The 15,073-nt window shown below is 47.5% G+C and overlaps 1 protein-coding gene across 1 annotated transcript in view; it reads right to left on the bottom strand.

Annotated features, from left to right (window-relative positions):
* KCNK10 (potassium two pore domain channel subfamily K member 10) overlaps nt 1-12,468 on the bottom strand; it is a 93,374-nt gene extending 80,906 nt beyond the window's left edge. Inside the window, exons 1-2 of the mRNA XM_045288148.1 lie at nt 12,456-12,468; nt 9,712-10,043 (exon numbers count right to left, since the gene is read on the bottom strand). Coding sequence (XP_045144083.1) covers nt 9,712-10,043; nt 12,456-12,468 — 345 coding nt within the window. The remainder of the gene's footprint in view (nt 1-9,711; nt 10,044-12,455) is intronic.
* Between the last annotated feature and the right edge of the window lie 2,605 nt (nt 12,469-15,073).

Below are 15,073 nucleotides of genomic sequence, written 5' to 3'. Positions count from 1 at the left end.
TGGAATGGAATGGAATGGAATGGGATGGGATGGGATGGGATGGGATGGGATGGGATGGGATGGGATGGAATGGAATGGAATGGAATGGAATGGAATGGAATGGAATGCTACTACACCACATCACACAGTCCAGTTTTCCAAAATCCTCTCTCCTCCCTTCAGTCTTGTCCGAGGAGTAAAAGCTTTGAGAAAAGGGCATTGGCTCTGAGCTGCTACAAAAAGTGATAGCAAAACTCAGGAATGGGTAAAGAGGGATGACTGACTGACCCAACCGACTGAGCACAGTATCACTGAACTAAACCTTACTTCCTTGAAATGCCAAGTATTTTGTTCCGTATATATTTCCCACCAAAACCAAATTATCGTAAAGGAATGAGATTTCTTTAAAAGGGGGTGGGTACATTGAAATAAATGAATAATATAATACAAGGGGCAAAGTGTATGGAGTTTGGCCTCCCAAGGCTCAAATCCCTCATTTATAAACTGGGTGGCCCTGGGCAAGTGACTAACTCCTTAAAATGTATTTACTGTCCATACAATGGGATGATGATGACTACAATAGGGTCCTATCTCCCCCATGTGTTACAAGGGGTAAAGGAATGAAAAGATCAAAGCACAGAGCCTAGAGGAAAATAAACAACCAATCAGTGGGAGCTATTTTTTTTATTATTATTATTTACAACAGCTCTGCAGGAAGTCTTCCCATTAAAGTCATCAGAGACTTGCTGACAGTCTCTGGGGTGAGATTCTAGAGATGGATGTGTTTTATGTGTCCTTATGGGCTGAATTGTGTGGGTTGCCCCAGGGCCCCAAACGAGTCCTGCTGGAATTGGATTTAGTATGTCTCCTGGCTCCTTTGTCTAGTTGGGTTCATGTTCAAGGGACTTGACTCTTTCCCTAGGTCATTCACAAGCCTCAAAGTGGGGCTCATGAACAACCAGACCCTGGGGATCGAGACCCTTGCACAGAGTTCCAGATATAGAAATTCCTGGTGGCAAATAATTTGGTCTCTGGTCTGGGTTCCTGAGAGCTGCACCATTCCTGGGGTCAAGGAGGAAAACTGATGACCTGAGGACGTACTTACTTGAGGTCTGCACAGTGGCTAAGCCCCATGAGGAATGACCGTGGCCATGTGATAAAGCCAATAAAGGCTTTGGATGATGAAGTGCGCAAGCTCAGAGCCTCAGTGGTGTGCCAGTCTGTTCCAGAGGGAATGGACACCCCTTGAGAGTCTGGAAGCTCTGCCCTAGACTGCTCCCAGACCTTGCCTCTGTGGTGAATTCTTTTTTACCTGCTAAAATAAAGACAGTCCTTTTTCTGGAGTTTGTGAGCATTTCAATGAATTATCCATCCCATGAGGGAAGGGGAAGCCAGCAAGTCAGGAGTTTGGGGATGGAGAACTTCCAAACTTGTGGTTGGTATCCTGAGGGGGTTAGAGGAAATCCTCACATTTAGGGGCCAGTTGGTTTGAAATGCAGGGAGCCATGTGGACCCAGGTTTGTGGTTGGTACCCCTGACTTAGCCTGGGTAGCTGTGATGAGAGAAAGGGCTGCATAGAGCCATCTGGAGTCAGACAGACGAGGGAAGAAAGACAGACATTTTTAGAGCAGCCTCCATGCACTCATTGGGGACAATTTGGTATCAGTAAGAATTGAGATTCACTAGAGAAAATGACCCCTTGATGATGCCTGGGGTCACATCTCAGAATCAAAGGTCATCCCATTGTTCAGGGTGACCTGCTCTGTGCAGGCTGCTTGAGCCTGCCAGGTCCCTGGGATTCTCTGAAAAGACATGGAGAACAATGAGGGGGGAACTGAGAACAATGAGGAGGAAACCAAGATCAATGGAAGCCGCCCCAGTGTCTACTAATAGACGTGAGGCTGAGTCTTCCCACCAAATCTCAAGACCCAGGCAATGATCTAGGTGGCCCAGGCCAACCTCTAAGTGGAATAGAAATGTGCTGAGTTGTTTCCCTGGATGCTGAGCCACGAAGGCACAGCACTGGGGTATAGGCACCCAGCCCAGCACTCAAGGGAGAAACTTCTGTGAAGGAGACAAATCGAGCCAAGTTTGAAGCCCCAAAAGTCTTCCCGGAGTATTCCTCTTTTCCCTTAGCATAAATCCAATAATCATACACCGTATATACTTGAGTATAAGCCAATCCGAATATCAGCCGAGGCACCTAATTTTACCACAAAAACTGCATTAAAAATGTGCTGGAAAACTTGGCTTATACTCGAGTATATGTGGTGATTTAGAGGTTTGCTGGCATGTCCTCTTAATTTCACCCCCCAAAACCATTGTAGCAATAGTTATAAGGTTGCTATGAGTTGAAAATCTATTCTACAGTACCAAATGACAACAGCAACAATAGCTAAAAGTCCCTGCACTGATTTGGTTTGGTTTAGAATTTTGTCTAATCTGAGGTTCCCAAATTTGACTGATCATTGGAATCACCTGGGGACCTGGTGCAACTTTACAACTCCATGAGCTCCTCCCCTTAGAGATGCGGACACCTTCGATTACAAATAGAGCCTGGAATCAATGCTGACTCCTGGTAACCGTATAGGTCAGGGTGCAACTGCCCTGTAGGTTTCCGAGACTGTAACTCCTTATGGGAGTAGAAAGCCTCATCTTTCTCCCACAGAGTGGCTGGTGATTTCAAACTATGGATCATGTGGCTAGCAGGCCACCAGGGTTCCTGCAAATGGAGTCCAGGGAACTGCAGTTTCACCAGATCCCTGGGTCACTCCAATGATCTGCCAAGTTTGGAACCCTGGAGTCTAATCCTTACGCCAGACTAGCAAATGGACACTGTTATCATGACCCCCCTTACTCCTTAAGGGAAGGGGAGACCCAGGATGACTGCACCACCTACCTAAGTCACACAGCAAGTGGTCAAGAGCTTGAGTTGCCGGGGTTGTCTTGTGTTGTTTATAACTTGAAACGGCCCCATCTCCAGCAAATCTTTGCTAAAAGACCAAAGATTAGTACCTTCTAGAAAGGAACCAGAGTATCAGTGGTCACGAGTTTTGAATACAAGAAGGTTGGGTCCCGAGCCTACACAGCTCCTTAGGAGCGGTCACTGCTGGGGCAGGCAGGGAGATGGGGCATGGAGTGGGTCTTCCAGAACTCTTTGGAGAGGGGAGGTACAGTGAGGGTGGTGCTAGTTCACTTTGACAGACTCTGAAGTGCCGCCCCTGCTCTATCTCGCAGCGTCTCTCCCTCTCTTGCGATGTTGCAATATACTTATTTCTGTACATTTTTCATAACGTTTCACGGTGCTTTGGGTGACAGTGTACAGAGCAAAATGGTTTTCCATTCAATATTCCCTATGCATTGGTCCATGCCGTTGATTGCAGTGGAAAGGTGCTCTTCCCGCTCCCTCCCTGGGTTTCATTTGCCTTCGTTCCTATCCCTTCCCGCCTTCTGAGCTTTATTCCCGGGCAGATGCTGCCCTTCGGATCTCTTGCATAGTTAGCGCGGACCTCCCCGTGGTATTATTGTTCACCCTCTAGGATGGCCGATGGTTTGGCTGAAAGTTGAGCCATGAAAGTGAATTCAGGTCCAGGCTTGAATCTTCTCCAAGGGCCTTAGTAATGCAAGATCCTTCTCCTCCAACCTGACTATGCCATTGTGAAAGATTTCTTCTCTTTGTAACGGAAAAATTGTAGCATGTTACAACCTAGCTTAACTCTCTCAATAGCTCCCCACTGCCTGCCACATAAAGCCCAAAGTTCTCTGCAGAATGCTTGGGAACCTTTATAATCCAGCATCAACACCCCATTCAATCTCACCTCTCCCACATCCCCCCAGATCCTCTCCCACTGAAGCTATACTAATCAATTGCATGTCCCTTAACGGGTCATCTGCTGTTGAGATGTCCTTCACCTCCGACCTAACTGATGAACAGCCTCCCATATTTCATGTTGGAAAGAAACACCACTGGAGAATATAACACAGATTTGAGAGCCGATTTTTTTTATGAAAGAGTGGTAAGAGACATGGCCTTTGAATTTTAATTCCTAAAAGTCTTACTTGTCAATGATGTTATACAATACACCTATAAAATCCTACTTCCAGAAAAACAATATGTAGTTCTGCTTGTTTAAAAGGGATCCGTGGTGGCCCGATGGTTAAGCTCTTTAATTCTTGGCTGCCAATTGAACTGTCAGAAGTGGAAACTTACCAGCTGCTCCGTGGGGGGAAAGCCTTGGTGACCTGCTCCTATAAAGACTTTAGCCTGGGAAACCCGACGGGGCAGTTCTCCTCTCACCCAGGTAGCAGTGAGTCAGAGGTGACTACACACGGCGATCGCATTTATTGGAGTCAAGTCGGATCATCAAAACTAACTTTAAGAAAAGTGATCTCTAGTGACGTGCCAAATCGTACGCAGCATCAGAACCCCTCTATGAGTTTCGTTGGAAAGGAATTACTTTTTGAAAAGTCAGCGTAGACTTTTGAGATCTACACCCCGCTGGAAGGTAGTAGCCATCATTATTGAATCCAGCTGATCCTGGAACCAGATGAAATCATGGAAGCCCCCTTTTCCATCCCTCTATTTCCCAAATCTTTAAGGAGTTCAAGAAGGAGGAGACTCCTCCTCGCTTCCATTCATCTCATCCTTTCCACCATATCCTAGTCTTCTTCCAGGTTCCAGAGGGTGGGAGTGGGTCCACCCTAAATTCAACGAGTGTTCAATGGTTTCCCACTGCTGACTCAAGTAAGGTCCGCAAGCAGTTCAGGACCCCAGACACTAGGGAGGAAGACCTGCCTATCTGATCCGATAAAGATTACAACCTCGGAGACCTTTGTCTCTTTGGGAGCCACATGAGCTCAGTATGAGTCAGAATCATACCCACAATAAGTGTCCCAGTGTCCCAGCGACCATGATGACTGTCGGAAGGAAAGAAGATTCTGTCCTGGGACCTGGCTTTCAGGCACTCGCCAGGAAAGTCATCCACGCTCACTTCAAAAAGTTTGTGGGCAAATTCTGTTAACTTTTCCATGAACTCTTCAAAGCCCCCTTGTATAAGGCCAACTACGACAGGGCTGAGCAAGAAGAGATTGGTGAGCTTGAGGAGGCCCTGTGGAGTCAGCACTGGGGAAAGGGGCAGCGGAAGTGGAAGTGGACAGAGGCAGTCAAGCTGCAGTGTCACCTCCACGCAAGTCTGAGCAAACCCAGCTCAGTAGCTGGCAGCCAATGCTTCTGGCTCCACCTGGGACAGTCAGGGGATGGGGACCAGCCTGGGAAGGGAATGTGATGTCAGAGAGGTGATGTCCAGAGGGGGCTAATAGCTGAGAGCTCTCTGGTCAGAGCACTGCCAGCAGTGCCCTAGACATCGAAGTAGCAGCAGCGCCTCCAGCGAAACCAGAGCAAATACCATCTCAACTGGGTCGTAAAGACTGGGCATACATGGCTATTCTAGCTGATGTCACCAAATAGAGATGGTTTTGCATCTCAGGCACAGCGACCAACCTTCTGTCAGTGGTGGCTTATGTGTTGCTTTGATGTTGAACAGGTTTCGGTAGAGGATCCAGATGAAGTCTCTAAAGAAGCAGGCCTGTCGATCCATTTCCAAAACTCGGCCACTGAGAACCCCACGGATCTAATAGAGCAACCTTCAAGCAGTTGCTATGGGGATGGTGTAGGACCACTGTGCAACAAGTAGCCATGAGCGGAGGCCCACTCATCAACAGCTAACAACCACACTATATTTCCAGTTTCTCGGATTTGTGGGCTATGTCTCTCCCTGCACCAATGCCCGATGCTGTACACTGCCATAGAAGTCTCAGTAGCTCGTAGAACAAGTATATCCCAGCTGGCCTTCCTTTTAATGGATTCTTTTATCCACTTTTGTATTCATTTGACTCAGAGCATTGTCGTTGGCATTCATGGTGAGACGTCTGATATAAACTGTACTCATAAACACTGTAAAACATTATGGTGCTTCCAGGCATCGTGAATGAATATGTTTTCTGTGCAATGAACCTACAAAAAGAAGAGCGGGCAGAATACGAGCACACTTGCTTTGCAGAAAACGCCTTTCTTTCCATCAGCAGCAGCAGCTCGCAGAGCTCGTTGGCCTTCAAAACTCATACCTTGTCTCTTCTTGGAAGACATCTTTGTCCCCTGCAAGTGGAGCTCACATACCATGTGGGTCTTTCAATTCTTCTATTTATTCATATGTCATGCTTGGCCGTGCAGGCATATTCCATCGTCATCGCTAGTATCGTCAAAAGCCTGGTACATATTAAGTATTCAATAAATGTTTGTTGGAGAAATGAATGTATTGATAGAGAATCATATAAAAGGGGACAGAGATCATGGGAAAAGTAAATTAGGCAGTTGAGGAGGAGCCAATTATTCCATTGCTAGTGTCTATACAGAAACTAGAGTGGTGTAGAGGTTCTCTCGTGGGTTATCATCAGTTCAAAAGCACCAGCTGCTCTGAGGGAGGAAAAGAAGGCTTTCTGCTCCTAGAAAGAATTACTGTCTTAAAAACCCACAGGGGCTGCTCTACTCTGTTCGACAGGGTCCTGATGCTATGAGTTGGAATCAACTCAACAGCAGTGGCAGTATAGACAAACCCTTCCAAAGAAGATGAATTGTTTCCCATTTCCATCAAGTGTCACAATTAAGTGGAACAATGACCCCCTGTGGTGTAAGCATGGTAGAAAAAAGTGTGCACTCAAGGATATAGTTAAAGGCTATTGTGCCAACCTGGCTGATAAACACAGGTGGGGTTAATTGAAGGGCGGAGGGATAAATGTTTCAGTGGGCCTCACCTTTCTAGTTCTCCGGTCTCTTGCTTTCTGATGGTTGGACCAGGGTGCAGCTGCCTTAGCCAGTTCCCTGCTTCAGCTTGCAAGGCTCACTTCCTATAAGACATGCCTGAAAAGAAGCTACACGGACCTACCCCGATGCAGCCCTGGGTGCTGGAGCAGCCTTGTGGAGACCCCTGCCAGCACTGAGACGCTTACACATTCACTGATTTGCCTTTCCTCCTGCAGTCAGCGTCATTGCGTGTGTTTTGTGAGATGGACGAGGACTTTGTGGATTGGTTTTGGACATATGGATTAGTGTTGGACATATGGATTAGTGTTGGACTTGTGGGCTTGGGCAGCACTGGGTTGGAATGCTTTCTTGATGTGCACTTACCCTATATGTAAAACTCTATCATACATATGAATTTCTGTGGATTAGTTTCTCTAAAATTCCCAAACTAACATACTCAATAACTGACCTAATAATGGGTGGCTCCAACCTGCTCATCACCACAGAAGAAAGTTGGTGGTTCAGACCCGGAAGAAAGGTGTGGCAGTATGCTCCAGCGAAAGTTCCAGCCAAGAAAACCCCACAGGGCTTTGCTACTCTAACACGTGGAGTAGCTCAATGGCCGTAGAGTTTTTGTTTTGCTTTTGTTTCAGTAACTGGGTGACCCCTGACACTGAAGGGATTCAAGCACTGAGACTTGGTGTCACTCTTCAAACACACCTTTGAGACCAGCACCGCACTTGGTGCTGAAATAAGCTCTGTTGTCCCAGCATGCCGTGGATTAGTTCCTGCCTTCTCACACCCCATGAATATTTCATGAGAATTTACTGTTTCCAGAACTGTTCTGGTCAATGTTGGTGGTGTTTTTTATTGGTGTCGCCAGCCAGTTCCGACTCATAGCCACTCTGTGCACAGCAGAACGGACACTGCCCAGTCCAGCGCCATCCTCACAAGTGTTCCAATGCCTGAGCCCATTGATGCAGCCACGTGTCAATCCATCTTGTTGAAGGCCTTCCTCTTTTTCACTGCCCCTCCCCTTTATCAAGCATGATGTCCTCCTCCAGGGACTGGTCTTTCCTGACTACATGTCCAAAGGAGGTACAACAAAATCTTGCCACCCTTGCCTCCAAGGAGCACTCTGGCTGCACTAAGCAACAGAGAGATAATAATCAACCAAGTAGATCAGCCCCCTGATTTCACCGCTAGTATATACCAGTGAAGGAGACAGATGACAAGCAAGGAAATAAATGCTCAGCGTTTTGTCCCCAAGAACTCTCTGTCATTGAGTCAATTCTGACTCAGCAACCCTGTAGGGCAGAGGAGGAACAAGTTTAGAAGGTTCAAGAACAGCAAGAAAGTCGGTGCTGGAGAGAAGGAGAGGCGAAGGGTAGACTATGAGATCAGACAGGACACCCAGGCTGGCCCATTTCCTTTCCCTGTTCTATCATACACAACTCAAATAGAATGGCTGGTGAGGATGGAAGCATCCTGTACTAACGCACGCACTCCCTGATGACAGGCTGTCCACCATAGGAATGGGCTGCCTTTGAATTTGGTGGATTAAATATTTGCTCTCATGTTCATTCTCTCTCGCTCTTCTCTCTCTCTCTCTCTCTCTCTCTCTCTCTCTCTCTCTCTCTCTCTCTCTCTGTCATTGAATCAATTCTGACTCATAGACACCCTACAGGACAAGGTAGAACTTCCCCTGTGGGTTTCCGAGGCTGTAATTCTTTATGGGAGTAGAAAGCTCCATCTTTCCCCCGTGGAGCTGGCTGGTGGTTTAGAACCACTGACCCTGTGGTTAGCAGCCCAATATGTAACCACTACACCACCAGGGCTCCAGTGCATAGCCCAACAAAATCAAACTCATTGCCAGCAAGTTGATTTCGACACATAGATACCAAATCAGACAGGGTAGAACGGCCCCTGTGGGTCTCGCATGCTGTAAATCTTTACTGGAGCAAACCCCTCTTTCGCCCTCAAAGCAGCTGGCAGTTTTGAACTGCTGGCATTGAGGATAAAAGCCCAGTGTGCAATCCACTACTCCACCAGGGCTCTTATCCCATAGATGGTAAAACCAACTCACTACTATCAAGCCGACTCACAATGGCCCTATAAGGCAGTGGTTCTCCACCATTCCCATGCAGCGACCCTTTCATGCAGTTACTCATGCTGTGGTGACCCCCCACCCAACCATAACATTATTTTTGTTGCTACTTCATCACTATCATTTTGCTACTGTTAAGAATCGGGCGACCCCTGTAAAAGGGTTGTTCAACTCCCCCCAAGGGGTTGCGAACCACAGGTTGAGAACCGCTGCTCTAAGGAGAGGGTGGAACTGCCCTGCAGGTCGCCAAGGCAGTAACTCTTTACGAGAGCAGAAAGCCTCATCTTTCTCCTGCGGAGCAGCTGGTGGTTTCAAACTGCTGTCCTTGTGGTTAGCCGCTCCAGCTCAACGTGTAACCCAGGACACCACCAGGGCTCCTTACTTGCCACCTCAGTAGCAGCCTTAACCAAATTCAAGTGATAGAAGGCCAACACTAATTGTTCAGCACCAGACCCTCCTGTTTACCGCCCTTTGACTTAACTGTGTCAGCCTCCGGGGGACCTTAGAGATCCTGCCCAGGGCCTTCATTTCTCCAGTGAGGAATCTGAGGCTGGGGCTGCTTTCTGAATTGCTACGGGTCAGGCAGCAGCATCAGACTGAAGCCTCTGGAGAGCCACAGGATCCCTGCCCATCTAGTGGTCGCCCACCAAGTCCTCTCCTACAGAGAGTGTCATGGTCCTGAGACACGACCAAATGGTAAGAGAGGATGTCCCTCACCACCAGGGGCAGCTCAGCCACAGGCTGAACTCAGTGATCCAGAGAGACCAAAGGACTGCTATCCCCTCTCCCCACTGGCTGTTCTCCGACGGCTCCTCTTGCCGCTCACCTGGATCAGCGTGTCCAGCTCCTGGGGACTCACACAGACGTGATCTCGCAGGAATTCCGCCTTTTCCACAGCAATGGTATTCTTCTGGCTGCTCTCAAAAGGCTGTTCCAGGGCCCGGAAGACGAGACCCCCGGTGACGAGGTAGACCACCACGACCACAAAGATGGCAACCACTGTTTTCCACTTCATGACGGTCTGCAGGCCCCCCTGGGAGGCTCCTTCCATTCTGGCTACCACCGTGGCTCGGGAGGAGATGGCAAGGCGTGGGGCAGGGTAGTGGCCGTTAGTGGCACTCTTGGGCTGAGAGGCAGGTGCCGCAGAGGGAACAGCCACTGGGGAAACGAGGGTGGAGAAGGGGGAGAGGGGAGAAGAGAGTTTGTTTATAAATAGGAAACACAAAACTTGTCAGAAACAAAGCACAGATGTCTTGCCTAAGCCGGCTTTCAAATTGGAGGATTAAAAATTTGCTCACCCTGCCTGCAGTTAGGGCGTTTCATCAGTTGCTAGGTGCCGCTTGGAGTTCTGAAATGTGATTCCCCAAGGGTCCTGGGTTTTTTTTAATTGTTTTCTTTTTTTATCCGTTTTTGTTTTGTTTTGTTTTTAAATAGTACTAATTGAGTTTGAGATGTTTGGATCTTTTCTACAAAGGCTCAGATTTAAACCCATGCTCTATTATTTCTAAGTTAGCTTCTCCTGCAGCTTCTCTGTTTAAGCAAAAGGTGAGACAGACACATGACACAAAGTCATATTTGAGAAACAAATCTTGTTCAGTTTGGACAGGAAATAGACCAGAGAGACCCAGTCCCATGACCCGGTACTGGGGTCTAGCCAACGCCAAGAGCGAAGGAAAGATGAGTGCTTAGCAAATTAAAATGTCCCCTTTGGAAGGGGGACTGTGAGGTAGCCACACCCTTCCCCCACCCCACCCCAACACCCACACGCACACAAAGTTTGCCTACCATGAAAGGAAAAGGTCAAAGATTACACACTAAATAAAGTTCAGGTATGCAGAGACTACTAAGAGAAAGCTTTGACAACAGGAAAGTGGCAGCAAGCGATCCAAGATCCAGAGTGATGGACTACGGCAGCCTCAGAAGCCAGTAAAGCTGAGTACCCTCAAGCAGGAGACTGGCTTGTGGAGTGGCGAGCCTCCAGGCACTTAATTGGGGGAGCTAAGGTTGTTGACCCATGGAGCTAGAACTGAGTGCCTTCAGGCTGAGACCTATTGCAAAGTAGCATGTCCTTTAGGCATTTATTGGGAGCCCCCAAAAGAACTTTGTACCGTTGCAGGAGCAGATGAGAGGCCACTAGGTCATGTGGCTGAGAATTTAAAGGCCAGACAAGCCTGCCTGCAGGCACAATGGAGATGAGGCTGTCCTATCCAAATAATTATATCCTTAACATTTAATAAACCCCATTTAATAACATTTAATAAAAAAGGACGTGGGGGTGGTGTCTGCTTTTCTCCTGCTTCACATGGGGATAGGAAAGTCAAACTCCACCCCAACATCACCCAGAACTGTTTTCTTTCTTTCTTTTTAAAATCATTTTATTGGGGGCTCTTACAACTTTCCATACATGGATTGTATCAAGTATATTTGTACATATGTTGCCAGCATCATTTCCAAAACATTTTCTACTTGAGCCCTTGGTATAAGCTCCTCATGAACATTGACCATGAGTTCTGTGTGGCCAAGGAACTGAATTATGTAACTCGTCTGAAAAGTAGAGAGTATTTTGAGAGAGACATTTGGTGTCAGAAGTTTGGAGGGACGTGTCTGGCCTCAGCCTCATAGAAATAAGTCCTGTCAGGTCTCAGGTATCAAAAGATCCAGAGCAAACAACTATAGCGATGTGAATGAGGAGATTGGAGTGAAAACCCAAGGCCCATCTGTAGACAATTGGATATCCCCCCCACAGATAGTTTATAAAGAAGGGATGATTCAACCAAGGTGAAGTATAGCACCGATGAAACATCATTCCTCTAGTTCCTGAATGCTTCCTCCCCTAGCCCCTACCATGACCCCATTCTACTTTACAAAACTGGCTAGACCAGAGAACACACATTGGTACAGATAAGAGCCCTCAACACATGGAATTCAGGACCAGTAGTGGGAGGAGTGACATCATGAGGGGAGGGAGGACCAGGGAGAAGGAAAGGGGGGAAAGGGGGAACCCATCACAAGGTTGAATATATAGCCACCACGCCCACCCCACCACCCCACCGAAGGGGACAAATAACAGACATGTGGGTGAAGGGAGACAATGGACAGTGTAAGATACGAAATAATAATAACAATATATAATTGATCAAGGACTCACCAGGGTGGGAAGGTGGGGGAGGAAGGGGAAAAAAGAGGAGCTTATACCAAGGGCTCAAGTAGAAAATGTTTTGGAAATGATGCTGACAACATATTACAAATATGCTTGATACAATCCATGTATGGAAAGTTGTAAGAGCTGTAAGAGCCCCCAATAAAATGATTTTAAAAAGAAAGAAAGAAATCAGTTCTGGGTGATGTTGGGGTGGAGTTTGACTTTCCTATCCCCATGTGGAGCAGGAGGAAAGCAGACACCACCCCCACAGCCTTCTTTTTTACAGACCTAGAGAATTCTCTAAAGCCCCTGTTCTCTGTAAGGGCAATTTCATTACCTTGGAAATAAATATGTTAAGCTGGAGGCTTTTCTGTAAGGGCAGGAAGTTCAGAGTTGTTCTGCACACATAATACCGTATAATACATTACAGAGGTCTGCCATGATCCGAAGTAAATGGCTATTTCTCTTAGATTCTGTTCCTCCTGTATTGTTCTAATTCTTACGATGGCATCTGTAGGGGGTAGCCTGGCTGTTGTGAAAATAAGGTATTAGGAGATGACAAACCTAATTATCTAAATGGGGCAAACAATTCACCGCAGTGGGGCCAAACAGCTCCGTCTCTGGCTTGGTGAATAGAAGATGAGAAAATGTCATCTTTGGTGTTCAAAACACCAGTGACCCTGACAATCCCTGGCCAGAGAGGTAGCCACTTAAAATAAATGACCTTGTAAACATCTGCCTTTTTGCTTCTTCTTCTTGTAAAACTTCAAAATCAGCCTCTCTCTTTGAAAACTGAGTCTCAGCCTTTTACTGTCTATCCTCCGACCAAATAAGATCAAGTCTTCCGTTTCTCTCTGACTTACCTGAGTATCGGAGTCTCTGTAATTTCTGACTGCAAGATTCATAAGTCGGGGTCAGCTCCCTGGATGTGATGTTCTTGCCTGTTGTTGTGAGTTGGCCTCCCCCAGCCTCCCACTCACAGCGACCTCATGCATAAGAGAACAGAACATGCCCCATTTGAGGCCTTCTTCGGGGTCATGGGGCTGTTTGAAGCCACTCGTGTGGCTCTTGGGCCACTCCATCCCATTGAGGGTTTCCCTGACTTTCTCTGGCCACCCTGTTCACCAAACATGATATCCTTTTAAAGACGCGAGTCTTTCCTAATGGCGTGCCCAAGCTAAGTCAGCCAGTCTCTCCATCCTCAAAGAGCACTCTGCTTACATGTCTTCTCACGTGTGTGTTCGTTCTCTTGGCGATTCTTGTTAGCCCTTCTCGAGGCAGCCACCTTCCCTTCTGAACCGTCCTTGTTGATTCCAAGGTGAGCCTTGTCTAAGATGCCTTGCTTTCCACATTGCCCAGGTTTCCCATTCATTTTTGCCACCTCTGTGCACCTCAAAGGCACCCTGGTGGCATAGTGGGTTACACAATGGGCCGCTAACCACATGGTTAGCAGTTCAAACCCACCAGCCTCAGAAACCCAAAGGTCTGTTCCACTCTCTCCTATGAGGGTCACTCTGTGTCAGAATCAGCTTGATGGCCATGAGAGAGAGAGTGTATTTCTTGCCCTTCTCACTACCCCTGGCCTCCGGCCTCATCCTTGCCTGGACCAATTCAGCCATCTGCTAAGTGTCTTCCAGCTTCCACATTTACCCAGCTTATGACCTACTGAATCTCAAGTTCAATGCCACTTCTAGGACCACTTCTCCCCCTTCTCCACTAGACCTTCTATGATGAGAATGGTCGCCCCAAAAATCTATCCGAATCCCTAAATCTGTGAATAAGCTACAGTCTATGGTAAGAGGTGCTTCCCACTTGTGATAGTTAAGGATCATAAGATGGGTGGATCTAGCCTGGTGTATCCAGATGGGTCTGATGTAATTCCAGTGTTCTCATAAGAGGGAGGCATGAGGGGCTGATAACGAAGATGTGACAATAGAAACAGAGGACGGATGCAGCTGCGAGGCAAGGAGTGCAGTCGAGAAAAAGCAAGGGAATTGACCCTCCCATAGAAACTCACTTCAGAAGGAACCAATCCAGAGGGCACCTTGTGTTTGGCTCAGCGAGTTTAATGCTGACCTTCTGTCCCCAAGAACTGCAAGGTAATAAATTGGTGATATTTTAAGTCACAGGTATGGTTACGTGCTTCAGCAGCAACAGGAAATGAATATGCTTTCCAACACTCACTGTCCGATGTTGGTGGCAAAACCCAAACCACGCCCATAGTCATCGCGTCAATTCCTACTCAAAGCAACCCTACAGGGCAGAGTAGACCCTTCCGCAGGGTTTCCCAGGCTGCCATCTCTCTCCTGCAGAGCTTCTGGATTCAAACTCTCTGTTAGCAGCTGTGCATGTAACCGCTGTGTCACACGTGTAACCTGTCCTGCTCCTGCACAGAAAGCTCCTTGAGGGGAGTAAGAGACCATATGTATTCCTCACCCGAGAGTCCTCAATACCCTGCACAGTGGCTGCCACACCATGGGTATCGGATTCATCATGACTGACTAAACAAAGGAAGGAGGGAAGGTTGGCTCATCCAAGCCACGCATGCGCTGTGGAAGACGGATGTGGAATGGAAAACAAGTGATGAGCCCAGCAGTGTCCTCTTCTTCTTCTTCTTTTTTATTTTTTATTGGGGGCTCTTCCAGCTCTTATAACATTCCATACATCGATCGTATCAAGCAGATTTGTACACATGTGGCCATCATCATTTCCAAAACATGTTCTACTTGAGCCCTTGGTATCAGCTCCTCTTTTTCCCCTCCTTCCCTCACCCTCCCGCCCTCATGAATCCTTGATCAATTATATATAGTTATTGTCATGTCGGATCTTACCCTGTCCGGGGTCTCCCTTCTCTTCATACTGCAGGTTTTCCCAGATGCTGTTCCTTCACTAAGGAACCCCTTCCCGGTCCATCTCCCTGGAAGATGCTCCTCCTCTGCTCTTCCATGTCAGCTCAAAGCTGCCTCCTCCGTGAAGGCCTCCTGGCCTTTCCCAGGAAGATGCAACTTGCCCGTCTACCACTAAGCTCTGAGCTCCTTGGGTTAGA

The sequence above is a fragment of the Echinops telfairi genome, unplaced genomic scaffold, assembly GCF_000313985.2.
Source record: "Echinops telfairi isolate 266 unplaced genomic scaffold, ASM31398v2 ScPeMD7_18;HRSCAF=68, whole genome shotgun sequence".
Classification (NCBI taxonomy): Eukaryota; Metazoa; Chordata; class Mammalia; order Afrosoricida; family Tenrecidae; genus Echinops; species Echinops telfairi.
The sequence above is the reverse complement of the archived record's forward strand: the minus strand, read 5'-3'. Positions and strand labels throughout refer to the sequence as shown.